The sequence below is a fragment of the Oryctolagus cuniculus genome, chromosome 1 (genome assembly GCF_051225735.1).
Source record: "Oryctolagus cuniculus isolate XC-2025 breed Fujian yellow rabbit chromosome 1, ASM5122573v1, whole genome shotgun sequence".
Taxonomy (NCBI): domain Eukaryota; kingdom Metazoa; phylum Chordata; class Mammalia; order Lagomorpha; family Leporidae; genus Oryctolagus; species Oryctolagus cuniculus.
This window is the reverse complement of record NC_142867.1, coordinates 217,413,993-217,441,816: the sequence shown is the minus strand read 5'-3', so window position 1 is coordinate 217,441,816 and position 27,824 is coordinate 217,413,993. Positions and strand designations below refer to the sequence as shown.

The 27,824-nt window shown below is 55.1% G+C and overlaps 1 protein-coding gene across 5 annotated transcripts in view; it reads right to left on the bottom strand.

Moving 5' to 3' along the window:
• RGS3 (regulator of G protein signaling 3) overlaps window positions 1-27,824 on the bottom strand; it is a 127,258-nt gene that overhangs the window by 55,315 nt on the left and 44,119 nt on the right. For all 5 annotated transcript variants that reach the window (XM_017350087.4, XM_008273409.5, XM_017350089.4 and 2 more), the window contains 8 exons: window positions 27,587-27,692; window positions 26,470-26,821; window positions 25,609-25,651; window positions 20,732-20,928; window positions 18,436-18,519; window positions 11,683-11,794; window positions 6,408-6,451; window positions 1,001-1,123 (listed from right to left, as the gene is read on the bottom strand). In XM_017350087.4, coding sequence (XP_017205576.3) covers window positions 1,001-1,123; window positions 6,408-6,451; window positions 11,683-11,794; window positions 18,436-18,519; window positions 20,732-20,928; window positions 25,609-25,651; window positions 26,470-26,821; window positions 27,587-27,692 — 1,061 coding nt within the window. The remainder of the gene's footprint in view (window positions 1-1,000; window positions 1,124-6,407; window positions 6,452-11,682; window positions 11,795-18,435; window positions 18,520-20,731; window positions 20,929-25,608; window positions 25,652-26,469; window positions 26,822-27,586; window positions 27,693-27,824) is intronic.

The following is a 27,824-nucleotide window of genomic DNA, read 5'->3' as shown; positions in this document are numbered from 1 at the left end:
GTCAAGTAAGATCACGTGCGTTCACAGCTCAGCAGACACGGTTCTAGGGGCTCACTCCCTACGGGGGTGGCTGGAGAGCGTTGCCCACCAGTGGCCCTCAGGAGAGGCTGCCCCCCCCAGCTCCTGCCACAGCGGGTCTGATGCCCACCCCCACCCAGCCTGGTGAGCAGCCAGACCAGCGAGTTTCCAGCTGCAGCTCGCACTCATCTCTCCTCTTCCCCCAGGTTGGGCAAAGCAACCACACCTAGCAACCACGCAGCCAGTCAGACCCAACCCCTCAGGGGCCCACATTCAGAAAGAGAAGAGACCTGAAAGTCTCAGCGATGGGGGATGGTAACTATGCTTTGTGCTTGGCATGGGGGGGGGGGTCAAAGGGAAAGGCACTGGTCCAGCTCCTGTCACATCCCATCTCCCCTCCCTCCCTCCCCAGCCACTGGACCAGCTGAGTGGGCCTGGCCCAGATCGGCCTCCCCAGAGTCGGGTCTTCTCTGATGCTCTGGCTGGCTGGTCCTTAGCCCCAGCGGTACAAACGCAGCTCGCCTGGCTCTGGCCTGTAGCACACTGTAACAGCTTCTGCCGCAAATCTCCCCTCAATGATGTCTGCCTCGGGCCAGTGTTAAACACCAGCACACCGCCCCTGGGCAAAGCCTGCCCGTGGGCAGAGGGGAGCCAGCACCAGGCAACAGCAAGGGAGGCCAGCCCAAATGAAACCCAGCCACAGGCAAACCAAAGAACAGTGCTGAGAATTGATGGGTCAGGCTCAATTTGTCTCTGCCAATCTGCCCAAGCAATGTCAAATCCACTCAATGGACCCAGAGAAAAGCCAAGGACAGAGACATTCAAGCACAGGAGATCACTGTCCAGACGCAAGTTCCAGCAGAGCTCAGGCCAGCCCCAAACTCAACTCGGAGGCTCGAGGGTGGAGGCCAGCCTTGGGAAGCGAGGTGGATGGGGCCCTTACCTTGCTCTGCAGGGGTGAGGCGGCGGACAAGGCCCTTACCTTGCTCTGCAGGGGCGAGGTGGCCAGCTGTTGCTGCTTGGCGATGTTCTCTGCCAGGCACCAGCACACTCTCTTCTTCTGCTCCTGTGAGTGTGCCTCCAAAGTGAATAAGCACTCTGCCTTCTGACGTCAGGGAAACAGAGAGAGGGATGGTCAGGGCTGCTCCCCGAGCAGGGGGCTCCCAGGCCCAAGCCCAGCCCTGGGCTCCTGAGGGCGAGGCTGCAGTGGGGAGGGGAGCGCCCACTAAAAGCCACAAATGCACACTAATCCCTGGTGACACTGAGGCAGCCAGAGAAGCTGGGAAGCAAGGTTGGGGGCAGCTGGTGAGCTGCAGGCCCGCGGGGGAGGGGAGAGGAGCAAGGCAGTGGCTCCCAGCACAGAGGAGGCCTGTGGGGAGCTGCAGGACAGAATGGCGAGGTCAGCCCGGGGAGGGGGTGGGCAGACAGAGCAAGGCGGCAGCTCGGGGAGCAATGGGGAACCCAGCGGGCTAAGGCCACAGGCTGATGCTCTGTGCAGCCAGTACTCCCATCCAGCCCCCAGAACCCCTCTCCTCCAGGGCACACTCCTCCGGTCACAAGGCCGAGGTTAGAGGCGTTGGACAGACACACCGACAGAACCCAAACAGCCACTCAGGCCCCTCTGGGAAGCCTACAATGGGCGGCCACGTGCCCCGCGGCAGTTCCACCACTGCCCAGCGTGTGCGTGGGGTGACACCAATGGTTGTTCAGCCCAACTGTGGACAACCACATCTCTGGCATGGCTATCATTTAATCCCACCACGTAGACCATAAACTCCTTCTAGGAAGGCCTTAGTCCTCTGGGCCTCGTAGAGTGCATAGCAGGGATGGGCCTCTCTAAGCGCTGGTTGTCTGGAGGAACTTCCAGGAGTCAAACCCAGGCCAGCCTTGGTACAAGCATGGAGCTTCAGGACCCAGGGAGTCACCAGGAAGCAGTCAGGATGTGCTGGGGGCAGGGCAGGGCGGTGCCACCACCTAGGGTTACCGCCCACTACTGGACACTTTCTAACTCCAAGGGAAGGTATTAGAGCCCCACAGGACAGCAATTAGATGGATTAAGCCAGGGAGCTAAGAGCACGAGACACTTAGAACGGAGAAAAAGACAGTGCTTCCACCCAGGCCCTCCTTATCCTGCAGCTGGACAGGCTGGTTTGATCCCACTCTGCACTTCCCAGCTCAGGAGAGTTGAGAGCTTTCTGTAAACTGGGATGACAATGACATCATCCACCTCGCAGAGCACGGGGAGCAGCGAGGACAGCCCAGGCCTCATCACACAGCAGCCATCGCTATTGCTCAGGAAGTGCTCACCGAGCAAGCAGTATTTGAGCACCTGCTCTGCGTCAGGGACCAGCCTAGGCACTGGAGATAAGGAGGTAGAGGGGACAGACAAAGCCCTTAGCACCCTTGAGTTGGGGGGGTCAAGACAATAAAGAAATACATAAATGATACAAGGAGAAACCGTGAAAAGTCACAAACTTCAGAAAGCAAGGTCACCCTTAAGCGAAGTGGTCAGAAAAGTCCCTAGAAGGGGGTGACGCTGGAGCTAAGGGCTACGTAACAAGAGGGAGCCAGCCAGGAGAGTGCTTGGGAGAGGCTGTCCTAGGCAGAGGACAGCAAAGCAGAGGCCCTGAGCCAGGGATGGCTGTTGACATCACCTAATGTCATTTGGGGACTTTCCCACCCTTCAGGGTGGTCCCCCCCACCCCCGCCATGCGAAGTGTCCCCTGGGTGCCAGCCATTCCTCTGTTGCCTTAAGTCCTCGGATGCTGGTTTTCCTGAAGGCTGCAGAGGAGAGCCCTGGCTGCTGCCCTCAGGGACTGCAGCCGACGTGCTGGGCAGCACTGGAGCCCCTGCTGCTTCCCAGAACCCTCCTGCCCACCGCAGGAGGAGCGGGAGGGGCATGGAACACACCCAGCAAAGGACTCCAGGTTTCCCAGGGCGAAGTCAGGTAAGGCAGCCACTGACCAGAGAGCCCTCCGCCCCCTGTCCTGTCCTGGTCCCCTGCAAATGGAGGGGCGAGTGAGGACCATGGTCCCTCCCAGCCTGCCAAGGCCATGCCCTGACCTCAGCCTCCCCGCCCAGCTTTCATCCCCTGTGTGGGATCCAGCAAATTCCTCCCGCTGAGCCGCAGTGTCCTCTGCCCTGCTCTGCTCTGAAGCAGAGTCCCATCTTCATACCAATTCTTTTTAGCTAATTCTCAATCTTCAAAAGCACTTTCTCACCCACGATCACCTGTGCATCTGGGCGATTCCACAGAGAGGCCCGAGGACATGGATCGTTATTCCCATTTTCCAGAAGGGGAAAACCAAAGCCCAGAGTGGCCAAGGGCTTCACTGAGTCTCACTGCCAAGGAATGGCAGAGATAAGACTCAAGGCCTTGGAGACAAATCTGCGGAATTTCACCCTGGAACCTGGGGAGGCTGCTGCATGCCTGGCTGGCAGGACCCTCCCGTGGCAGACGGGCCCTGAAGGCAAGCGGAGTGCAAACCTTCAGACCAGACTCTAGGCCAGTGGGCCTACGAGCACCTGCAGAATTCCTGGCAGCTTGCTGGACATCTGCAGCCCGCTCGACCCTCCCTGCAGAAGTTAACAGACGGCCTCTCACGGCCCTGAGTCTAAGTCTGCCCTCCCACCCAGTGCCCCACACAGTGCAAAGCACTTGACCAGCAATGCCTTCCCACTTCTTCCAACAACCGTGCAAGGTGGCAGCTGTGACCACCTCCACCCTACGGACACTTGCAAGACCCACTCCTGCTCCCCTCCTCTTTGGGAAGCCATGTGTCACCATCTGACCTAGCAGCCCTATCATTTGTCACAAGCAGATGAGATTCAATAAGCTCCTGAGTCCATAGCACTGAGCGCGGAGGCTCCTTTGGAACTGGGGAAAGCCACGCCTCCCCGCCTGGGGTGGCGACCACACTGCCCAGCTCAGTTGCGGCATGTAGGGCAGCTCTCTGGCTCTGAGAGCTTGAGGCTGAAAACGCTGATAATGCTAGAGGGCCCAGCAGGCTTCCAAAGCAACAAGGGCTGAAACCCAGGTTGGGCCCAGGAGTAGTGGCTGGCTGTCTTAGATGGACAAATATTTGTAGGAGTCTGAGCTTGGAAATTGGCCTGGCCAAGAGGAAAAAGTGCTGAGCCAGCTCCCACCAGAGAGACTGCGTTCCCATCTCCCTAAATCTGTCTAAACTGGGAGCCCTCACTTCCTGGTGGCTTCCCTAACATGAGGACCATCCCTCTGGATCCAGCATGTGATCCAACTGAGCCAACTCCCGGCGTATCCTCAATCCCAGGCTCCAGGGCCAAGCCCATAAGCTTCCCTGAAGGCATCCTCAGGAAACTTACTCATAGGCAGTGCCGCCCCGCACAGACCTCTGGGATGCACAGCAAATCCCTGCCTTGAAATGTGGGCATCCTCAAATCCAACCAGAGACCCAGTTCCACCTGGCCTCTTCAAAACCCCATCTTGCCTGACCTCCTTTGTCCTGAGCTAATTTTGTTTTTGTAAAAACTAAAACGTTTTCTCTGCAGCTACAGTTAAAGTTTGTCCCTGTACTTTGAAAAATGTTCTCTCATTTCATGCAGTTCTCCTAATGGCCCTACAACAGAGGGAGGAAGCAAAGGCATGGCTATGCCTATTTTTCAGTTGCAAGCACTAAGACCCAGAGAGGTAAGTTGTCTGCCCAGGTCTGGAAGAGGAGGTTCTTGGTTTTCCTCCGCCTCCTCCAGAGCCTGTGCTCTTGCTGTATCTGAATGTGTACACAAAGAATAGCAGCAATTCCTTCTAACTTTCATTTTAAAAGATCAATAAGGCATTGGTGATGTCTCTAATGGAGAGAAAATGAATATGAAAAGCTCTTCCCCTCGTTATGAATCTGAAAATAACGATAGCTAACATTATTGAGCACTCGCTGTGTGCCAGGCTCTGTGCTAAGTGCTCTGGATGCAGCATCTCATTGAATCTCATTTAATCACTACAACAACCCGGCAAGGTGGACTTCACCGGCCTCTTGTCAGATAACTACATAATTTGCCCCAGGTCACTCAGGAACTGGCAGACCTGTCTCCCTAACTCCAAGGCCAGGACTCTTAAATTAATGAAGCCAGGATCAGATTCTAGGCTGGGAGATGGTCCCTGACCAATGTGCCAATTGACCCAATAACCCTGGGTGCCCTGAAGCCAGTCAGAGGCACATCTGCCCCAGCGATTGCAGGGGCTAGGGACACCTGTCCAGGGGCTAGGGACCCAGAGCCAAGGACTGTAGAGGGCAACAGTACCCAGGACCTTTGTGGCCAGGGAGCTATCAGAGAGAACACCTTGGCAACTGGCAGTGCCTCAACGCAGAATGGAAAAGCCTCTCCAAACCCTGACTCTCTTCTCCTGGTTTCTTCTCTAGGGGACCACATGCCAGAAGTTCCAATCAAGATGTGAGTCTGGGCTCTCCATGGGATCTAAAACCACCCACATCAAGAATGTCCCAAGCTACGGACCAAGCAGGCATTTGTCTTCCTTGCATTACAGATGTGCCTCTCATGAACACCAATCCATTAAGAGAATAGAGAGGCTTGTAGCTGCCCATGAACTTCATTATCCTAGCCCCCTGGGGTCAGATCACCTGGCACATTACTGAACTAAGTACCCACCATCAATCTTCGGAGGACTAGGAGGTCACAGATCCTTGGAAACCAACACAGCAGAAGTGCTTTTTCTCTGGGAAAAACAAACCCAGCCTGCAGGAAGCTCTCTGGGCACGAAGGAGCCTGGATAACCCTTGCAGGGCTTATTGAGAGGAATGGAATCCAGAGTGGTGAGGCTGGAGGAGGGGCCAGCCTGGGCTTCTACCTGCTCTCTGCTCACTTGGCTCCATGGGACTCAACACCTCCAACACTGAAGGGATCCCACCTGCCACACCTGTACCCTGGTGGGATATGCCTGCCACAGGGGAGGGCACCCAATGCTTCCTTGGTCCTCAGGTCTGAGTTCCAGCAGCCAGAGTCCCCAGCTCACCTCCCACATGTGCACTGTCTCTGAAGCTAACATCTTATCAACTGTCTTCTCTCCCAGAGGTCTGTTCAAATGAGGACAACGGGAATCAGGGTGACCCCTAAAGGAAGGGGGACTTGCAACTTGGGCTGTGCTCTCTCAGGCTTCTGCAGGGACTCCATCATGAAGCCATTCCCAGTGCTTCCTTGTCTACTGCTCTTTCACAGAGACCAGAGAGGTAGGGATGCTACTTCTCTGCTACCGAGCAAGGAGCTTGCCATTCTGGACTTCCCCAGGACCCCTGCATGACCCCTACTGGGGAGGCTGGCGTCAGGGAACCCAGCCCAACGTCTTCCCTCAAGCACCAGGACACAGACCTCTCTCCTCAAAGTCAAAGGGAAGGACTCACCTCTGCCAGGTACAGCACACAGAATTTCAGGTCCTCAGAAGAGCCTTTAAAGAAACAGAAAGGAAGACCTGTGTTAGCCCTGGCTGAAGAGTCCCAGCCGCTGAACCGTCCAGGCACTGAGTGTGGCGCTTTCCCGGAAGAAGAGGGAGAAAGAGGAAGACCCAGGCAATAGGGAAGTCTCTAGAGGGAAGCCCACTAGCAACCAGCCAGGGCGATGTTCAGCAGCAAGGCATTCGCCTGCCGGTCAGCCTGGCCCTAGGAATGTTGAGACCTCATCCAGGACAGGGAACCGGGAGCACCTTCCAAGCGACCAACAGCCAGAGGCAGGAGCTGCCATGCACCCCAGCAGGCCCTGTCCTTTCCAAGATCCCTGCAATGAGGGACACAGAGGCAGCAGACGCCTGGGCTTTCCTTTATACGCTCCAACTGTCTTCGCCGTTTTGAAATACAAGGAGCCATCCGGTTCCTGGGTGGGCCTTGCTTCCCACCAGAAATGTGTGGGCTGTGCGTGCAGCCCAGAGATGGCTTCCCAGCCCGGCTTGCGCCCCCTCACCTGGTCTAGGATCCCAGACTCAACAGTCAGCAAGCCCTCTCCCTGCTGGAAGGCAGTGCTCCCTCCCCCACCCCGAGCAGGGTTCCCAGGTAGAACGCAGGCAGGAAGGGATTTGCTCAGAGCCAGCAGAAGCATGAGGGCAGAGAGGGCAGCCCCTGCTGCTGGGGCAGGCTTCCTAGAGGAGGCCCCTCTTGAGCTAGAACTGGAGACGGGAAGAAAGGGCACTGCGGGAGGAGGGAAGAGCCTGGCGAAGGAGAGCAGATGCAGAAGCACAGGATCTCCTGAAGGGACGCTGAGTGCCGAGAAGACGCCCTGCCCCCACCCCCTCTCCTCCTCCAGAACACCTGCACTGACCACCACGGCCATGCCTCAGGGCCTAGCAGCATCCCCCACAGGCCGCTGGTCGGGGCCCAGGCTTGGTGCAGTTAGGAGCTCCCTGTACTTCAGCAACTGACTCACCTGACAGGCTGTCAGCACAGGTGCGACACTTGAGTGCCACGGAGCCTCCAGTACCACAGTGCTATGCGCCCCCTGCTGCTCTAAATGCTTCCCATGCATAAACTCCACCCTCATCACAAGCACCTCTCGGGAGGTTACAGTAAGGAGACTAAGATTAATTTTTTTTTTCTTTAAGATTACAGAGAGAGCTTCTACCCACTGGTTCACACCTCCAAATGGCCTGAGCTGGGCCAGACTGAAGCCAAAAAACTAGAACTCCATTTGGGTCCCCCATAAAACAATGGGTGGCAGGGGCCCAAGCACTTGGGTCATCTTCTTCTCCTCCTCCAAACGCTGTAGTAGAGAACTGGATGAGAAGTGGAACAGCTGGGACTCAAACTGGCTCCTATATAGGATGCTGACGTTGTAGGTGGCGGCTTAACCCACTGCACCACAATACCAGCCCCAAGACTTTAGATTTAACTCCTGGGCAGCATCCAGTAGACAGGCTCCAACCCACTACATACTCCACCCCTTATCCACCCACCATGTTGGTCCTGCTCAGCCCCTCTCTCCTATCAAGGCACCCGGCCTAGCACTGGGCCCAAAGTAGATGCCCTCAACACACAGTTGAAGCAAACAAACAGCCACAAAACCAAACCGTGTTGTAAGGAGAAGGCAGCAAGGTGGAAACAGAGAATGTGGGTCAGGTCAGCTCCCAGGCAAAGCAGGGAGTGAGGGCCTTGGTGTGGGTGTAGACCAGGCCCCCTGGAAGCCAGTCCACAAGCAGTTCCCTAGACAAAAAATATCTCTAGGGCTGGGAGCTGCCAGCCAGAGCCTGATACCAACAGCTCCCAAGTCAATGGGGGCCTGCTATGGGCAGAGGGAGAACCGATCTTTCTAGCTCTCCCGGCTGAGAGAGGGGTTGGAGGGAAGAACGCCATCGTGTTTCAGAAAACCACAGTCCGAAGTGTCTGCTGCCGGTTTCTTGTGCCGCTGAGGGTGGAGACCAGAGGAGGTGGTTGCTTTCCCGTAAAAAGCAACTGGGTCGCTCTCTGACCTTTCCACAAGCAGACCCCAGTGCCAAGAGTGGGCCAGCAGATCTATGGAAGAAAGTAAGCGAAATGGAAAGCTGGCAGTGACACAAGAGAAAGCGCTGGAGGGACTGAGAAAGCCCAGGAGATGAGCCTCAGGGAGCCAGGAGACGAAGGTCAGGGGGACACACCCCGGGACATGCTCTCTGCGCCTGCACCGGGGTGGGTGGACGGATGCTTTGACGCGTGACAGCCGACCCCCTCCTGGCCCGCCGGCCCTGCATCACTGTGAACGCTCACTGCACTCTGCTCCCCGGCACAGCCTTGTACTGCCAGCACTTTGCGAGAAGGATGGAATGGGGGCAGCGCTCAGCATGGCTCAGGGCCTCAGAAAGAAGTGCAGGAGCGGAGGGGGCGGGGAGGAGCCGCAGGCTGCAAGGGGCTGACCCAGGAAAGCCCCGCGGGGCGGGCAAGCGGGGCGAGGAGCAGGGCACCAATGCTGCATACATCCCCGTCTTCCTTCAAACTCCCCAAGTGCTCGGACCTTCTGAGAGCTAACCAGGAGCCATGTGGTCCTGGAGTGCGTCTGGCGTCCCACCGTGTGCAGCAAGCCCCCGCCAAGGGCTGGGCAGAGTCTAGAGACAGCTTCCTGGAACAGATGTGCCCCTCTGCCTTGTTCTCAGACTCCACCACTCACCAAACCCTCTCCTCTTTCCTCTGACACTAGCCATGAAGGCTGTTCTCTCCATTCTCCAGACACCAAGACTGAGGCCCAGGGTGGGAAAATATCTTGTTCAAGGCACACAGTGAATAAAGCTCAGGTTTGAAGGCAGGCAGCTGCCTCCAAAGCCTGTGTCGGTGACCACAGCCTCACCCTCCCGCCCGGCTGCAGGTTGACTCCTCTGCACTTCCGCAAGGCTCTGCTCTCCAGAGGGGAACGTGGCTCCCCCCCACCCACCCCTGCCACCGCCCCGGCCGCCCGCACTGACTGAGATCTGAGGAAGCACTCAGAGAAGGTCTCAGATTTAACTGCAAGCATTCCCGTAGCTGGGTGGGACCTTAGCAGCTAAGTTTCCAAGACTGGGCCCCTGGCTCCCCAGGGCGAGTCCAGCGCCCAGGAATCAAGCGGACATTTCTAGGCCATTTCTGAGACCACAGACAGTCAGCAAGACACCATGTGGGTGTGATGCTGCCACCTGGGAGACAAAAACACAAAGAGTAGCAAAGCCAGCAGGCGGCAGAGGCAGGAAGAGACCACAATGGGCCGGGCTGACCAGAGGGGTCCCAATGTCACTAACGCCAGCTCTCTGCCTATTCCCATTCCACTGCCCACAGGCCTGCTGAGGCTAAGGGCGAGCCGGGCAGGAGGAGGGCAGGCAGAACTTGAGTGGCTGCTGGCGGGAGCCCAGGGGGAGGGGTGTAACCTCCTGCCCATCTCACCCCCCTCCTGGGCTGGCCCAGGTCTTCTTGTAATCATTCATTCATTCACCCAACAAATGTTCGTGGGGCATCCATGATGGTCCATGTCCCATGGCAGGCCCTGATCATGTGCATGGCCCGAGGGGCTAAGCACCCTTCAGGCAAGTTGCACGATGGAGTCCTTGGTCCCTGGGGTGGGGCAGATTCCTCCTCCCAGGGACCATCAGGCAAGGTCAGTGGCACCTTTGCTAACCATGGCATTCATGTTGATTTCAAAGAGACAAACAAGAAACCTAGGAGTTTCCTGCCATAAGCAATGTTAATGAGAGGCCATCCTGTCCACAGGAGCTCCCCAACTTCAAGTTTTGGGTCTGGGGGTTCTAGAAGAGGAAAATCTAACCAAGTCCCAGACCAGGCCTGAGGGGTGGAGGCAGGAAGGTATACTCACGGTCTAGCTCCTCACAGCACCCCAACCCTGGGAGGGTCCTGTCTGGGAGGTGTCAGAGCTGGAGGGGTGGAGCTGGCCCCACCCTTACTTCCCCTGTCAGAGAAGCTGAGGCTCTGAGAGCGGAAAGGGCACGGCGGGGGGGGGGGGGGGGGGCGGTGGGCGGGTACTCCAAGTGTGCATTAGCAGCAAAGCCAAGGCCAGACCCCCGCACCACTGTTATTGCCTCCAGGTCTGGCACTGCCCTCTTTCCATCCCCAGCCTCCACCTAAAACGCAACCTTCTCTTCCCTCCCTCCTTTTAGCAGCAAAGAGGGTCCTAGGCTCGGGCCCCAGACCAGCCAGGTGTAGCACAGAGCAAGGGTCCAGGTCTCAGAGCACGCTGGGGGACCAGGGAGAGGGGAGTGCAGGAGAAAGCCGGGTGCCAGAAAGCGGCAGGCAAGCAGCGGGAGGCCAAGGGCAGAGCTGCCAGAAGTCCAGCCTGCTCCCCCCTGGCTGGCCCAAGGGAGCTCCCTGGCATGGCAGCTCAGAGGCCTACTCGTCCTCACTGCCCCTCGGGGGCCGCCCTGGAGAAAGCCAGAGGCGGAGAAGGGAAAGTCCGTGCCTTCCTGTGCCGAGGCGCCCGGAGAGCGGTTCTCACACTGACAGCTTCCAGGGGAGGAGCGGCCGGGCCCTGTGTGCAGGACGGCTTTGCAAGCACTCAGGAAGTTTTCCCGGAGCAAAACCCGCCCAAACGGAATTCTTTTGCTGGGTCACATTTTCCTCCCTGCCCCTGTCCCCCGTGCTCAGACAGGTCTGTTGTTGTTTTTATAATCTGGGAGAGGAAATCGAGCCCTTCACAGCGGAGAGCTCAGGCGCCAAACCAAACCGCCCGACAGATACTCCCAGCTGCTTCCCGGCTGGCTGGCCCAGCGGAGGCGGCGCAGTGCAAAGGCGGGTTAGAAATTCACTCCACACTCCCACTGGCTCCTGCTCGCTAGCTCTGGCAGGGCCACGCAGCTGCGGGTAGAAGAGGCCGTGGTTTCCGATGGCAGAGATGTGTGGCGAGTGGGGGCGGCAACAAGCACTTATTGGCCACCTGTTGTGGGCCAGGCGCTTTGCATATATGACCTCATTTAATCTTCACAACTTTCTAAGATGCTATTATTATCCCCACTCACACAGGAGGAAACAGAGAGGCTGAGGAACTTGTCCAAGGTCAAGCTGGTAGCGAGGGGCAGGGCTGAGACACTCAGGACACGGCACTGAGTGCAAAGCTCTTCCCACCCCCTCACTCGCTAGGGCAGAAACGTCCCTGGGAAGCTCGGGGCGCAGCAGAGGTCTTGCCGGGGGAGAACGGACACCAGCACCGTGCTGCCTGCTGCCGCCGCGGCGGGACACCTCCTACCTTCCTGCAGCTTCACGCTCTGGAGGTACAGGGGGTTCCTCAGGACGTTGCAGCGGCCAGGCTCGTCCTCCTTCGTGAAGAGCAGCAGGTCCGAGTAGGCGAACAGGGTTACCTGCACCGGAAGAAGGCAAACAGGCTGCTCCGCTGTCCCCTGGGCATGGGAGCCCCAGCCTCCCTTGGAGCTCCGGGCAATGCAACCTTGGCAGCTGGGGCAGAGCGAGGAGCAACTCAGGCCTGCACAGAGAGCTGCCTGCAGAGGAGACAGCCCCTCCACCTGCCGCTCTCCTACACTTCCACTCCTCGAAGCAGGAGAAAAGGAACAGGGGACAAAGAAGGGCTGTCACCCTCCATGGCAGACAGCCTGGGCAGGTCTCTCTAGAGCCCGAGGCCCCCAACCCACCTCTTTGACCAAACGACCACCCTAGACTCTCCCGCCAGGTCCCTGGGTCCTTCCCAAGCTCCTTGCACAAGCCCTTTGGAGACTCAAGTGAAGCATTGTGTACTGTGAGGTTCTATTTCCAAAGTCCTTACAGAAAATGCTAACTGCATTAATCATAAATCAGTTTGAGAAAAAGCCAGTTCCTTATGCGCCAATACAGATACGTACATGACTTTTATCTCTTTTATGTATCTGCTGCTCCAAAAACAAAGGAGAGGACTATTTTTAGACACTATAGGTAAACCAACAGGCATGCTCAGCATATTTTGATGCTAAAAAAAAAATCCACTTGATCCTCTAATGCCAGTGAAGATTACACTGGTCTTTGTTGTGTAAATCCTGCAGTGGCCTTTCAGCAAAAAGCAATAAAATCCAATTTTAGAGTCTCCAAAGAAAACAAAGTATTAATTATGTGAACTCCCCTTTGAGGTGTCAAAACCTGACATTTCGCTGTTCTGTCTGTCGCTTGTTTCGTAGAAAGAATCAGCCAGAGTACTTGGGATGTACTGAGGGGCACAGTGAGAGTGTGCTGGATTGTTGTTGAAATTTAAGGAGTCAACATGGTGCATTTAAGCTATCAAGTCCACACCATGCACTCCTAAGACTCCATCCTCCAAGGATGGAGGATACGTAAACACCAGGATACGTAAACACCGGATACGTAAACAGCAATCTACAAGGATGTTCTCACCAATAATGCAAACGCCCAGCAAGAGAGGATGGAGGAAACAAGCCATGTTATGTTCATGTGGCAGAACTGACGTGACCATGCAAAGCACAAAGTACGGCTGTGTGGGCAGAAATAAAAATCTATCATAAGCCAAAATAGCACAGTGGGCAGAAATACCGAAAGTATGATCCACTTTTTGTAAAACTATAGATCTCTCTCCATTTTTATTTAACTTTTTATTAATTTTAATTTGAAAGGCAGAGAGACAGAGATAGGCAGGGAGAGAGCTTCCATCTTGTTTCATTCCCCCAAATACCCGCAATAGCCAGGGCTGTGCCAGGCCAGTCAGGAGGCCAGAACTCAATCTGGGTTGCCCATGTGCGTAGCCAGTACCCAAGTGCTTGAGCCATCACGTGCTGCCTCCCAGGATGCATGAGCAGGAAGCTGGACTCAGGCCGGAGCCAGGATTTGAACCCAGCACTCCAAGTGGGACGCAGGCATCTCAAGTGGCATCTTGGTCTCAGCACCGAGCGCACACACCTACAGATCTTTTCAGCACTTAGAATACTCACCATATTCCTTACACCAGGGCAGTGGGACTTGACTTCATATATTTCTGCTTAATTCGCATTATTTCACAATAAGACTCTGGTGTTTTGTTTTTTGGGTTTTTTTTGTTTGTTTGTTTGTTTGTTTTTGACAGGCAGAGTGGATAGTGAGAGAGAGAGAGACATAAAGAAAGGTCTTCCTTTGCCGTTGGTTCACCCTCCAATGGCCGCTGTGGCCGGCGCACCGCGCTGATCCGAAGGCAGGAGCCAGGTGCTTCTCCTGGTCTTCCCTGGGGTGCAGGGCCCAAGCACTTGGGCCATCCTCCACTGCACTCCCGGGCCACAGCAGAGAGCTGGCCTGGAAGAGGGGCAACCGGGACAGAATCCGGCGCCCCGACCAGGACTAGAACCCGGTGTGCCGGCGCCACTAGGTGGAGGATTAGCCTAGTGAGCCGCGGCGCCGGCCTCTGTTATTTTTATAATTTGAAAATATCTTGTATCCCAAGAATCTCTTGGCTTTTTGAAAGTAGCATAAACACAGGAAAATGAGGGGATATGGGCCACACAGACAATAGGGGACCAGATGTCCTCAAACAGGAGACTGGCAGCAGCTCTGGCTTCTCCAGGGGGCCCAAACATGGAGGCTAAAGAGCTCTGGGAAGGAAGAGATCTTGGGGGTGAGTTACTTCCTGCTCAGTGGATCCTCATTTAAATAACATCATTGCCCTCATTTACGTGTGAGGACCCTACAGATCAGAGAGGTTAAGTGACCTGTCCATAGCCACACAGCCAGGTCTGGCTGACCCTATAGTTGTCCTATCCCTGAATGTAAAAGAATCCAAACAGGGATTCCAAAAAGAAGAGGGACAAAGGAGGCCGAATAATAATAAAGTAGTTAAAGGAAGGGGGAAAAACAAAGAGTTCACGAGGATTTGAGGGGTTGGTTGTCTGAAGCAAGGACCTCAAAGTGCAAGGTGACAGAAAGAAGACTCAAAACTAGCTGCAAACCCTCAGGCTCCCCCAACTCAAGGGCAATCTGGCAGTCACCTCCTGGCCCATAGGAAAGCCCACAGAGGAAGGGCTGGAGGAGACAACCTGGGGAGACAAAAGATGGCCCAGGCCCAGGGAAGGCTGCATGGAAGGCAAGGGGGTGGGGGGGAGGGGGGAGTCAGGGCAAGGTGAGAAAAGCCCCAGGCCACTGCTGGGGCTGAGTCCCAGAGCTGAGAATATGGTCTAGACAGGAAGTGATTAAGGCATGAATGAAAAATTTCCCCAAAGGTCAGGTCAGGAAAAAGGCAGAGCTGGCACACGGCTTGAGGCAAGGCAGAGAGCGAGCGTGCCTGGGGAGGACACGTGGCCCCTCCCATGTCACCGGCATCCTGCTGGATCTCCCTGGAACGGGCACCTGCTGGCTTCCCCCACAGGCCATGGAGTCACCAGGTGTCTTCTCCAAGGACACATCTGTTCTCCCAAAGGGTCAGGGATTGAGGGGACCATTTGGGTACTGGAATCCTTACAACTTGGAGGGTGACTTCTCCCAAGTGGCCCTAACCATACTTTCTCCCGGGAATATGGCCTAAGGGCAGGGTTTGCAGAAAAGACCTTGGTGCCTTGGTTAATGGTAAACTGAATGAGTCAGAGTGTAAAGTGAGGGTGTGTCTGGTGCTTCATAGTATTCCTGGAACCTAGCACCAGCCTGGCCTCTGCAGCACACGTGCAGTAACTATGGTTTGAACGCTTCAGTGAGGCTGCTCCAAAGTGCTGGTCTGATCTCAGGACACTCAAGCATGTGATTTTTAGCACGGGGTATGATGGGGCAGGGGGGGACAGTTCATGGTGTGGGACTGGATCCGCTCACAGACATTAGCAAATCTGAGCCTGCCCAGAGAGGAGATGGGACAAAGAAGCAAGAGGAAAGAACATTCCAGAAATACAGACATTAATTCTGCGTAGAGGCTTTCTACAATTTAGTGCTCTCCATCGCCCCGAGGAGAACTGACCAGGAAATCTGTAGCTGGAAAGTTATAGGGAAGCAATTGGAAGAAGTGATTCCTGAGAGCCTGACCAACACTGGGGCTCTATGAATTTATCCAAATCTTTCTGGAGTTGGTTTGTATTTTTGGCTTAATAACATGATAGGGCACCGATGAGCCACATAGTTGGTTGCCATCACAATGCAGGAGAAAGGAATGTATTTATTTTACTTTCTTCAAATCGCTTCCTTCAATCTTCAAGGGGTGGGTGGATGTTCTTAGTTTTAAGGCTCCAAAGATGCACAAGGCAAAGATTTTTCTGGATGGCTTCAGCTTGGGCTTGCTGGTTTGTTTTTAAACAATCGTGCCAGAGGCAGCGTGGGATCACAGGAAACAGTGCTGAGCCAGAGACTGAAGAACTAATTCCTGGCTCCAGCCCTCCCCAACCTTGAAGCCCTTGGGTCCTAGTGAATCTCACCCAAGCCTCAGTTTCCTCATCATGCCTCCCATGGGGGTGCCCCCACCTCACTGGGATTCAGTTTGTGAAATGGACACAGAGTGAGGACACGCAGGAAAGTGCCCAACATATGCAAAGTAGGGGCCCGCTCTGCCGCACAGTGGGTTAAGCTGCCACTAGCCACACCAGCAACCTGTATCCGAGTGCTCATTCGAGTTTCAGCTGCTCTACTTGCAATCCAGCTCCCTGTAAATGCTCCTGCCCGAAAAAGCAGCTAAAGATGGTCCCAGTCCTTGGGCCCCTGCCACCTATGTGGGAGATCCAAATGGAGTTCCAGGCTTCTGGCTTCAGCCTGGCTCAGCCCTGGCTATTGCAGTCATTTGGAGAGTGAATCCTACACAGTGAAGATCCCTCTCTCTCTCTCTCTCTCTCTCTCTCTCTCTCTGATTCTACCTTTCAAGTGAACAAAGAAGTCTTAAACAAAAAATGTGCAGCTTTAATGCTGAGCAAAATTTAAAAGAACAAATCTAGACATATGTATAAGGGTATGTAAAAATGGAATTAAAAGATAAGTTTATGTTGAAGCAAGTTTTGAAATCCATGCATAGTTTTTGCATAATATGCATTTTCTATGAACCTTTTGAAGAGTTTCTCAGACGCATAGATTCCAAAACATTTCAACAGCATAACACACATATTTTTTTACAAAAAACTTTTTGTTTTATTTGAAAGAGTTATAGAGAGAGAAATCTTCCATCTGCTGGTTCACTCTCCAAATGGCCCTAATGGTTGGAACTGGGCCTGTTCAAAGCCAAGAGCCAGGAGCTTCTTCCAGGTCTTGGGCCATCTCCTACTGCTTTTCCCAGGCCATTAGCAGGGAGCTGGATCAAAAGTGGAACAGCCGGCACTCAAACCAGCATCCATATGGGATGCCAACTCCACAGGCAACAGCTTTATGTGCTACCCATGGTGCCAGTCCCCACACTTACCTTTTAATTCCATTTTCTGTGAACTTTCTTTGTGTGATTTCATTGTATTGTTTTTATTTTTTTCTAAGATTTATTTTATTTATTATTTGAAAGACAGAGCTAGAGAGAGAGAGAGATCCTCCATCTGCTTGTTCACTCCCCAAATGGGCCCAGACAGAAGCCAAGAACCAGGAGCTTCTTCTGGGTCTCCTACATTGGTGCAGAGACCCAAACACTTGGGCTATCTTCTGCTGCTTTCCCAGGTGCATTAGCAAGGAGCCGACTGGGAAGTGGAGCAGCCAGGACCCATACCAACGCCCACACGGGGTGCCGGAGGAGTCACAGGCATGGGCTTTACCCACAATGCCACAGTGCTGTCCCTTTCCATGAACTTTTTAAAGTGCTCCTCTCTATGTTTTTGGGTGGCTCCCCTTCTTTGGGCCCTGATGAATTTCCACCATACCTTCTGACTCCTGACACAATCACAGGCACATTCACCAACACCGCTCCAAGGCAGTGCTTGCTGGTCAAACCTAACCTCGTACCCGATGAAGTTTTACTTCCAGCAAGGCAATTCAGAAGATACGCTCTCAGAGGAGAGATCCAGAAATACAGTAAGCAATACCAGTGTGGTGGAAATGAGCACGCAGCCTCCTCAGGGAGCTCCCTCGCCAAAGCCAATGCCCATTTGGAACATAGGAGCTCTGGTCTGCTTGATTAAACAACAAAACGAAGCAAAGCCAGCTGCCTGCCTTAGCCACAGTCACAGTGCCCCAAAATGCTGAGGCTGTTAGATCAGCCCACCTCAGATTCGGCCCTTGCTGCCTCGAATACACAATACATACCCACTGTTCAGATGGGAAGACAGAGGAAGAGGGGTAGAAGTCACAAGAGGACAGCAGCAGAGCTGGGGCTGGATACGTGCTTCCTGCTTCCCCGTTTCCTGAACTTTCCACTGCCTCCAGCTGCTCCTCAACTTGGTGCAGGCAGTCTGGCATCAGGACATGATTGGCAGAAGCTTTAAAACCTCCAGAGAGCCTGGCCAGATCCCAGGCCTCCCATTTGCCTTCCCAAACAGTTGGAAGTTCAGGGGCTGAGCTGATACCCAGGTACTCTGGGGACTGAAAGTGAGGTTCTCCCAACCAGCAGGAAGCAGGCCCAGGGCCCAGGACCTGCGCCCACCCCCTCCCCCACCCCCAAGCTCTGCTGGCACAGCCAGGATATACACAGACTGATCTCTCAGCACAGGATTTGGGATCTGGGTTAATACAGACTCAGAAAACTCGAGTAACCGATGCTTCCCTAAAACATCTCTCCGGCTAACTGCTTTAATCTTCTCACCCGCAAAGCCGCTCATCACAGCGGGGCACAAGTGCCGTCTCTTTTGCTCCTTACAGGAAGCCGGGACCGACAAGGGGATGCCTGCAGGGGCTGGGGAAATGACCAAGCCAGCCAAGATGGCCTAAACAGCTCTGAGAGGAGCTGAGCTCCCCATCATGGGAAATGTGAAAGAAAAAGCAGGCTAGCCATTTGGTAAGGAGGCAGGGAGGGGGAGGGGGCTGGCACACTTGCCAGGTCTCCTCTAGCCTGAGACTGTACGCTTCCAAGACCCTCAGGAAGACAGACAGGTGAGGGCCAGAGGTCAACCAGCGATGGCAGCAGGACGGCCTCCCTGGGCACAGCGCATGCAAGTCTTACCTGGGCAGCCTTGTTCCTCCCCTCGTACAGCAGCAGCTCCTCTGAGAGCAGGAGGGTCCGGGCAGGGTTGCAGAGATCGAGCGGCTGCAAACAGAGCAAGGCCTGAGCTGAGTGAGTTCAAAGGGCCAGTGAGGCTCAGGCGGGCGTGGGTGGCGGCCTGACAGAGAGGGAACTGCCAGCCACCAGCCCACTGAACCCACACGCCCCCTCAAGCGCAAACTGGAAACAGAAAGACATGCTCCTGTCCTGTGTGGAACTGTGGCTGCCACCTTCCCCACCAGCCCTCCTCACGTGACAGCCACGCTTTCTGGCAGGAAGTCACCCGCTTAGGCCCTCTGCAGCCCTGCTCTCCTCCTCCAGCTCCCAGCCCCCCCAGTCCCCAATCATCCCATTCTTGCCCCTCAGGAAGGCACCTGGTGCCAGACCCTGCAGCAATCCTGAGAGCTACAGGCCAAGAGATTCGGTCACTTGAGTCCCTCCCGGGCCGGGCCAGGCCCTGCTCTGCATTCATTCCACACTTCAGCCAAGTGACTTCCTTTTCAGCCTTCAGTTCCCAAGGGACCGATTCTCCCCCACACCTCTCACCTCACCCATCAGCCTGCCCCACTCAGCCCAGGAGAGAGCTCCACAAGTCCTAGGTTACCCAGCAGGCCTTGCTCTCCCCAGCAGGACAGGTCCTCGTGGACATCTATTTATAACATGGCTTGAAAGTGCTTGAAGAAAGATAATGAAACAAACAGCGACTACACACACAACCTAGATGAATCTTCTAAATCATACGAAGCAAAAGAAGCAGGAGCCAAACGAACGGACGCAGGATGGCTCTATTAAATAACATTTAGAAAGAGGCCGACCAAATGTGTTAGAGAACGGCACATAGATGGAAAACTAGAGAAAAGCGAGCAAATGCTGACAGTAGGGCCAGGCTGGTGGGTGAGCCTGGTAGGAAGGGTGCTGCATGAGCGGCAGAGACACACAGGCTTTGAAAACGGTAGCCATGGTCTAGTTCTTCATCTTAGTGGATATTTGTCCTGGGGTTATTTTCTAGACCACACATTTAAGTATTATGCCATCTTTAGTTTACATATTTCACAATTTAAAAATTATAACTTTTGAAAACTAATTTTAATTGCTTATAAAAAGTCAAAAACAAAATAAAATAATAACTTTCCTGTGATACCCACGACCTTTGTGTCATCCTATGAAAGAAAAAAATACCCAGAGAAAGGCAGAAGCCAGGCCCTCTGGATAGAGAGCTGTGTGGGAGAGGCATTTGCGTGCCAATGATGCAGCCGCCCTAACACAGCGTTGAGTTGCAGGTGCACTGCACAGCAGCAGGCCCAGCGTGGGGAGCTGGGGCTACCAGAGAAGGCAGGCATGGTCAGAAATGAGCTGTTGGGGCTGTGTCCCCTCTATGGTGCTGAAAAGAGGATAAACTAATAGAAGAATCTTCCTGGGAAGCCTGTTGCCAAGTGTGTAAAAGGCCTTTAAAAATGATTGTGACTATGACCCAGTCAAGTGGCTCCAGGAATACTCTTCCAAGGAAAATTATGAGAGAGGCCATTCACACACAAGGATTTGCCTCACAGAACTGTTCACAACAGACAAAGCGTAGATACTCAGAAGTATCTGCATGGAGAACTGGCGAAATAAACACGCATACCCTGTGATGGAAGAGTGTGCAGAAAATACAAAACAGGCTCAAGGAACGGTTAACAACATGGGAAAGGCTCGTGCTGCCACTTGTGTATTGAAACAATACAAAATCCAGTCTGATTCTCCTGATGTGTATATGCACACAGGAGACACCTGGACGTCCCCATTGGTTTTATCAGGACGGAGTAACAAAGAGCGGGAGAGGGAAACAGGGAGGAGGAGAGAGAAGAAGAAAGCCCTGAACGGCTCTCAGGCCACCAGCGAACATCAGCCTTGCAGGTTTGCTGAGCCCAAGGAGACCGTCAGAGGCCAGACCTCCAGGTTCTTCCTCAGCCATCTCCAAGCAAGAGACCACCAGAGCCAGGAGCAGGAGCCCCGGCAAGCAGGCCCGTGACGTTGGCCCAAGCAGTGGTAGCGCGCCTGCCCTGTGCCCAGCACAGCAGAGTGCAAGGGACAGCAGGAGGACCCCTTACCGCTGGGCTCACGTCCCTCACGTTTCCCTCTGCTCCCTCAGTGAAACCCCCAGGACCCTGAGCGTCTGAAGCTACTTCTCCTCCCCAGGGGGCGCCTCAGTCCCAGCGTGAGGCCGGGGCTGAGGCAGCTCCTCCAGAGGGAAGCTTGGGGCCAGCCACAGGCTCACCTGAACAAAGACGGGGAACACCAGCACCTTGGGGGCCAGGGTGACGTAGGTGCCGTAGCTGGAGTGCGGGGCATGCGGCCTCAGGACCGGGCAGTTCTGGTAGTTCCCGTGGCCCTTCATGGTCTGCACCGTCTTCATCAGCCGGGACTTCTTCCCCAGGCCTGTGGAGGACTTCCCTTTACTGGGAGTGCCTGATTCTGGGGGGCAGAGATGGGGAGCATGAGCACTTCCTTCACCCTGCCAGACATCCCCTTCGCAGGAGCAGGGAAAGCAGACGCATCCAGTCAGCGCCTGTTTCCTCAGCATCTGCTTCATGCGAGGCCCTGGGAAAAGCACTGAAGCTACAGGTAGGCTCCAGACAGATTTCAGGCCTCGAGGAATTCCTTCACACTCTAGTGAGAAACATGGGCACGTCAACAGGCAACTCCAGCACTGGGAGAGAGCCGGGACCCACCGACTGCGACAGAGGCAGCAATGACCCAGGCTGGGAGTCAGACCTCTACGTTTGGCCTCACTCTCACAAACCAAGATCGCTCAGGTTCTGAAAACTCAAAAGGTCTTACCTCTCAAGGCCCACAGTCCCCCATAGAATAGTGGGTCGCAGAGGAGTACCAACTGGCCCTGAGCCAGGGCACATGCTCACCCCTTGTACGATCCCCACGACTCCCTGCACATTTGGCTCTGCTGCCTAGGCCCATGGACCAGGCTCTGCAGTGGGAACAGAGAGAGCGAGGCATTGGAGTCTGTCCTGTACCAGCAAAGGGAGCTGGAGCCACCTGGCTCACCCTGGTCAGCCCAGAGTAAGGAGTGGCACTCGCTGCCCTAGTTCCCAGTCAAGAGCACTGGCTTTGAAGCCGGATGGCTGCACTGAAATCCTGTTTCCCCCTTGTAGCCATGTGACCTTGGAATAACAGTGCCACGCTCACTGGGGTGCTGTGGGGAGTAAATGAGGTGCTCCAAGTAAAGTCCTTAGAACCACAGTGCCTGGGACCTCCTAAATGTGCAGTAAAACTTAGCTGCTAACTTGTGGTTGTGATTCCTTCACTTGGAAAAGCACGTTGGGAAATCAGGTGCCCCACAGGACTCCAGGGTTCATGGCGTCCAGAAAGGTACTTCAGCTTGGCCACCAGCTCAAAATGAGTCAAAACACACAAGGGAGGAAGGGAGAGAGAAACAAGGCCACCCTCAGGAAAGAGAGCCAAAGGCTGCCATGGTATGGGAGTGGGGTGAAGTGGGGGGTCCCTCCTCAAGGGAATTTCTGGACACACAGCTGAACAAGAGGGCCATATCACAGCCCACCAGATGGCCAGAGGAGGCAAACACAGCAGCTGGAGCCAAGAATTCTTGGACACAAGCAGGTAGGAGGCCAACCCCAGAGGACTGGACTCTGCACACACATGGGCCCCTTCCAGAGGGATTCCTGCTACCAGACGGGCAACCAACAAGGCCTCCCTGGCCTGGGTGCCCAGCCTGAGTCCCAGCTCCTGGGCCTCCTTCTGCCACCCCCAGCCCAGGCAGCCAGCAGGTAAACAGGTGGCCCTGTGCATCATACATCTCAGGGGAGCCCCCCGCCCACGCAAAGTCTATGGCCCTGAGAGGAAAATTCAACTCAGAAGGTTTCACACTTGCTTCCTCCCACCACCTTGTGCCCATTCTTACTGAAAAGATAAGAAAAACAAGTTGACTGCCCCCACTAAGTGACCACTGAACACAGTCAAATCTGGGGGCAGTGTTCAAACCATGATCACTCAAACCACTTCCTGCCTCTTCTGCAAGTCGCTCAGAGAGGAGGAGCAAGAGCCCACGGCGTAAGGAGGTGCAGAAGTAAGGAAGGGGTTGCACAGCTCCTCGTCTGGGCAGGCCCAGAGGGGCTCCTCTACAGAGAGAACCCATCCTGAGTGTCAAGCTCCGCCCTGGATGGGGGTGGGAAATGGCACCTGAACTTGCGCATGCTGGCTTCCCAAGCCAGAGTCTGGCTCTGCAACCCCGAGCAGGCTGCTAGCCCTGCTGAGTTGCAGTTTTCTCCACTGCCAACTGGACCAGATATGGATATTGACTCCCCGGGCCGGCAGGAGGCTCGCACAGGAGACCTGATGGGAAAGAGCTGGTAAAGTGGGCCCGAGTGTGAATGGGTAAGAGATGATCACAAATCCTGTGTCACTGAATAATCGACTCCTCAGGGCTAGTGAAGGCAGAGGCAGAGTTTCTGTTGTGCCTCAAACCGTGCTACGACGGGAGCCACAGGGGGGGCCTGGAACTTGACAGACCGATTTAACAGGGACACACCTCGAACACAGAAGGGAAAACATGCAAGACTGACCAGCAGGGGACTCAGGCAAAACAGGCCAAAGCTAAAGAAACGGACCATTGGCAAGTGTCAAAGCCTGGGCCTTAGGTCCCCAGTCCTAGACTTTTAAGAATTTCTTTCTTCCCTGCCCCAGCCCAACTGCCCAGGGCTATCAGAGAATCCTCACCTGCGGCCTTGAGAGTCACATAACTCAGACTTGAGTAAGGAAAGGTCTGTCTAACCCATAATCTAAACAAGGAAACTGAGGCCTGGAGTGGTTGATGACCTGCCCAGGGTCATTTGGCCAGTAAACGATACAAGGCAGGATCAACCCAACCCATGTGGCAGTCATGCCCTGATGCCCCATCTCCACAAACCCCAGGCAAGGTATAGCAAGTGGGCATGGCCCTCCCAACCTGGTTTTGAAGTATGTTTTTCTTAGAGCAATCTAGGTTGCAACCCAGTTACTGAGCTCTGTGGAGGCAAACTCTTACTTTCCACTTGTGACTTCTTGGAATGTCTGGTCCAAACTCTTTGACACCCTCTTTTAACACCTGCTTCACTGACCAAACACAGTAAGGACAACGGCTTCTCCCCCAGCTTCCAAGGTGAGCCCCAGCAGCCATGCCCCCCTGAGGCTAGGCCACCTTCACAGAGCAGGGGACAATGCCAAGGGCACCAGCAACCCTGGGGAACTTACGAACCACAGCCGGGCAGGCACCCATGGCCTGGGAAGGATACCAGACTCTATTCCACTTGGGATAGCTCCACCCTTCCTTCTGAAAGGCAATCTCCTACAGGGGCACTGAGAACTCGCCCTCTGGTGACAGTCTTAATCTCTAGACATCCCCAAGTGTGTCTAAGGGCAACTTTGTGCCATGACTTTCACCCCTGCCTCTGAACCCCAGGACTGGGAGCTATGAAGAAGGCTTAAACCCTGGAACAGCAAAGATGTCCTTGGACGTCAAAGGATTATTATAATGAATACATGAGGTGAGATCAAGATATCAATGCAATGATTCAAAAAGTCCCATTGTTACTGACATCATCGTCTTTTCCTTACTTGTCCCTCTCCCCACAGCCTAGCTGACTGTGCCCTTCTTGGTTCACCAAGCATTATATTCTCAGGACGGGGGGGATGAAAACATAGACACAGCTCAGAGACATCCCCCAGGCAGAGGGGGAATCAATCCCCGATCACCCAGCTATGTGCAAACTGCAGGCAACACTCCCATCCCTCCTCCTTCCTCTGGGCTTCAAACCTGAAAGGCTACTAGAGTGTTTCTCCCTCAGTCAGTCACTCAACTGGAATTCTACTGAGTATATGCTGTCTACCAGGCCCTGGGTCCTGCACTGGACACACAGAAATAAGCCAGGCCCAGGCCCTGCCCTTAATGAAGTCACCACTTAGCAGTGGCACCTCCACTCTAACTTAATGTACCAACTAAAAGCTTTTTAAAAAACTCATAGTTGAATCACTGTCAGACTCATCAGCCCAGATGGAACAAAAATTCACTTCCTACAGACCAGGCCAACTGCCCCAGAGAGAAAGAAAATATCTTCCATCAGTGACCTGAGCCTCACAGGGTCTGAGCTCTCCAGCAGGTGCAAGGAGGGGCTAAAGGAGAGTCCAGCCAGCTCCACCATCAAGACTGACAGCTCAGGGGCAGGCGTTTGGTGCAAGGTGAAGACACCACTTGGGAGGCCCACATCCCATATCAGAATGCCTGGCTCCGGTCCCAGCTCTGTTACCAGTCCAGCTTCCTACTAATGTGCACCCTGAGAGGCAGCAGGGGATAGCTCAGGTGCAAGTGGCAGACCTGGGCTGAGTTCTGGGCTCCTGGCCTGCTCTGGCTGTTGCAGACATCTGGAGAGTAAAGCAGTGGACAGAAAATCTCATTCATTCTCTCTCTCTCTCTCTCTCTGCATTTCAAATAAAATGAAAATATGTAAATGAAAATTATTTGAAAGACTGAAATCTCAGGCTTCCCGAGAGAAGGAACAGGTCTGAGCCTGGCCTCCATTACTGGTCAGGATCTGAAGGGCGAAGGAGAGTCCATCAAGCAGCAGAGACAGCCACGCACTTCAAAGACCCGCGGGCTCTGTGCTGCCTCTCAGCTTACCGGCTCCCACCACAGACAGGCCCTCACTCATTCACCCTCCCAAAGGCAGCTCTGGTGGGAACTGCCGTCTCCATTTTACAGATGAAGAAACAGAGGCCCAGTGGGAGGGCGTGATTTGCTCGAAATCCTGTAGTCAGGAGTTGGATTTGAAACTGCCTCGCTCCAAATTCCATGGCTCCCTTCCACACAGGCCCCGCCCTGCTGCCCACAGCACCTGCCACAGACTGACTGCCCTGTAAAACTGAATGAAGCTCAACGGACCACCCGAGTCCCGGCACTGCCTCTCGACAATGCCGGCAAGGTCGCCTCTCTTCCGCCTCGCTTCCGACGGGAGCGAGAAGGAAGACACTGCTCTTTTCCCAACAGGAAGGAGCCTGCCAGCATGCTGAGCAGCAGTGACTGAGAGAAAGGCCTCTGGGCTCAGGAGCAGGCAGGGTCAGGGGCGGGGCAGCAGGGAGCGCACTCACCTTCTTCAGGAATGGTGTCCTCCTGGTACACGGGCCGCAGCAGCTGCAGGGAGAGACCGGAGAAGCACCTCAGCCCCAGGAGCGGGGCAGGACCTGGGCTAAGAAGTGAGCACCTCGGGCCGCCCCTGCCAGCCCACGGGGGCGGCGGCACCCAGCCCCGGTGTTAGAGTCCAGGGAGGCTTTCTGTGGCATAAAGTCCAAGGTCTGAGCAAGCGCCCAACTTCCTTGGCAGCTGCTGGGACCACAGTGCCTTCCACAGAACCCTGGAACAGTGGGGCGGAACACCTGTGCCCTAAAGGGCGCCACTGCCAGGGAAGCTGGGGAGAGGCTGGGGCCACCCTCCTCACTGCAGGGCGCCCTCAGAGCCACGCTGCGAGTCCTCCCGGGACAGGAAGAGAATTCAGACACGTCCCAGGCTTAGCTGACCTCAGGACACTTTTTCCCAGAGTGTCTCAAGGGACTAATGTTTTTGAGAACACACTGCATAGTCCCACCATGAGTCAAGCAGTCTCTGCTTTCACACCTCCGGTGACAGGCGCTCAGTGGCTCCGAGACAGCCCATTCCTCTGTGGGGAAGTGCATGCTGGTAGGAAGCTCTTCCTTCGTGTGAGTGCAATTCTTGCAGCCTGTGCTCCCCCACCCCCGCCCTGGTCCTGGAGCTGGGCCCTGAGGCCACACAGACCCATCTGCACCCTCTCCCAGGGCAGCTTCACAGGAGCCAGAGCTAGCACCTACCCATGTCCTGATGCAACACTCCCAACACCCCGCAGCCTCCCCACAACCCAATTCTGAGTCCTTGAGACTTCTTGGCCTCCCACAGTGACCCAAAGCCTTCACCTGCGATGCATCAGCTGTCCATACCTGGCTCCCAGGGTTCAGCGGGGCCAGGATGATATAGTTGGGGTCGGTGGGGGCGGTGGCACGCGACAAGGCAGGCAGGGTGTGCTGGCCCCCGCGCTTGGTCACCTCGGTGTAGCGCTCCCAGCCGCCGAGCAGCAGCCCATCAGAGCTGTCACACACCAGGTGGCAGCTATGGCGCTGCTCAGGCCGCGCCTGGGCTCCATGGGTGCAGTTCTTCTCCCGCTTGTTAGGGGGTGACTGGAGGTCATGTGCTGACTTGCAGGAGGCGCGCCGCAGGACTCCGCCATCTGGCCCTGGCTTGACCTGGGGGACCATGCGCCACACTAGGAGGATGATCTCACTGGGGCAGCTCCTGGAAGTTGGGGATGGCACAGACAATTTGAGCCTGGGGGAGACCAAAGTCAGCCAGGGCAGGACCGGGGAGGGGGGGGGCGGGGGCAGATCCAAGGAGTAGGTCCCAGTGTCAGGACAGGAAGGGATGGAAGAGGCCATTTCAAGCAGAGTCAGCAAAGCGGTCTCTTAGGTCAACTCTAACTGACGGGCAGTGGCTGAAAACGTTTAGGCCAAGTCCAGGTTGAACAGGAAAGAACACTGTGCTCAACCCATGATGCCTGTCGAGAGCAAGATGTGAGCAGGCTGCAGCATGCCAGGCACCTACATGCTGCTCTTCTCCAGTTACTCTAGAAGCCAATCAAAACTGGAATCATCCGGGTTTCATCCCAGAGAGTCAAAATTGAAAGAGTAAGTGTGCAATTGAAACATCTGCAATGTCTACACACGCTCCGAAACAATGGGCTTAGCTTATAGGTAGCAGAAATAATTAGCTCAAGTGGAAAGCGACGCCCTGAAGCCTATCATGAACCCCAGGGTCTGTTTGGAGAGCTGCTTCCCTGCGGCTCGCTCCAGGATCCAAACTGCTCTGCGTCTGAACCCTCCATTTGCAGGCCAAGAAACGGATTCCCCGAGGAGCACACTGAATTGCTCACAGCTGGGCAGAGGCAGACCCGCCAGAGCAGGGCCGGTGAGGCAGTGCGCCCAGGCTGGGGGAAGAGTTGGGGTGGGGGTGGGGAGCAGGGGAGATGTGCCATCAGCCTGAGGCCCCCGCCACCCCTGTCACCGGATCTCGTGTGCCAGCTCCACACATTTCCAGTGCTCCACAGGCCTCTCATTCAGCTGCAGCACCGTGTCCAGCTGCTGCAGCCCTGCCCGCTCCGCCGGGCCCCCTGTGGGGACAAAGCAAAACCAATCAGGGGCCCCTGAAGCCCAAGACCTCCTGAAAGGGCCTGGCATCCTTTGCTTTCACAGGGACATCAGACAAGGCCTGCCCTTTTCCTCTGTTTCCTTGTGAAAAGAGG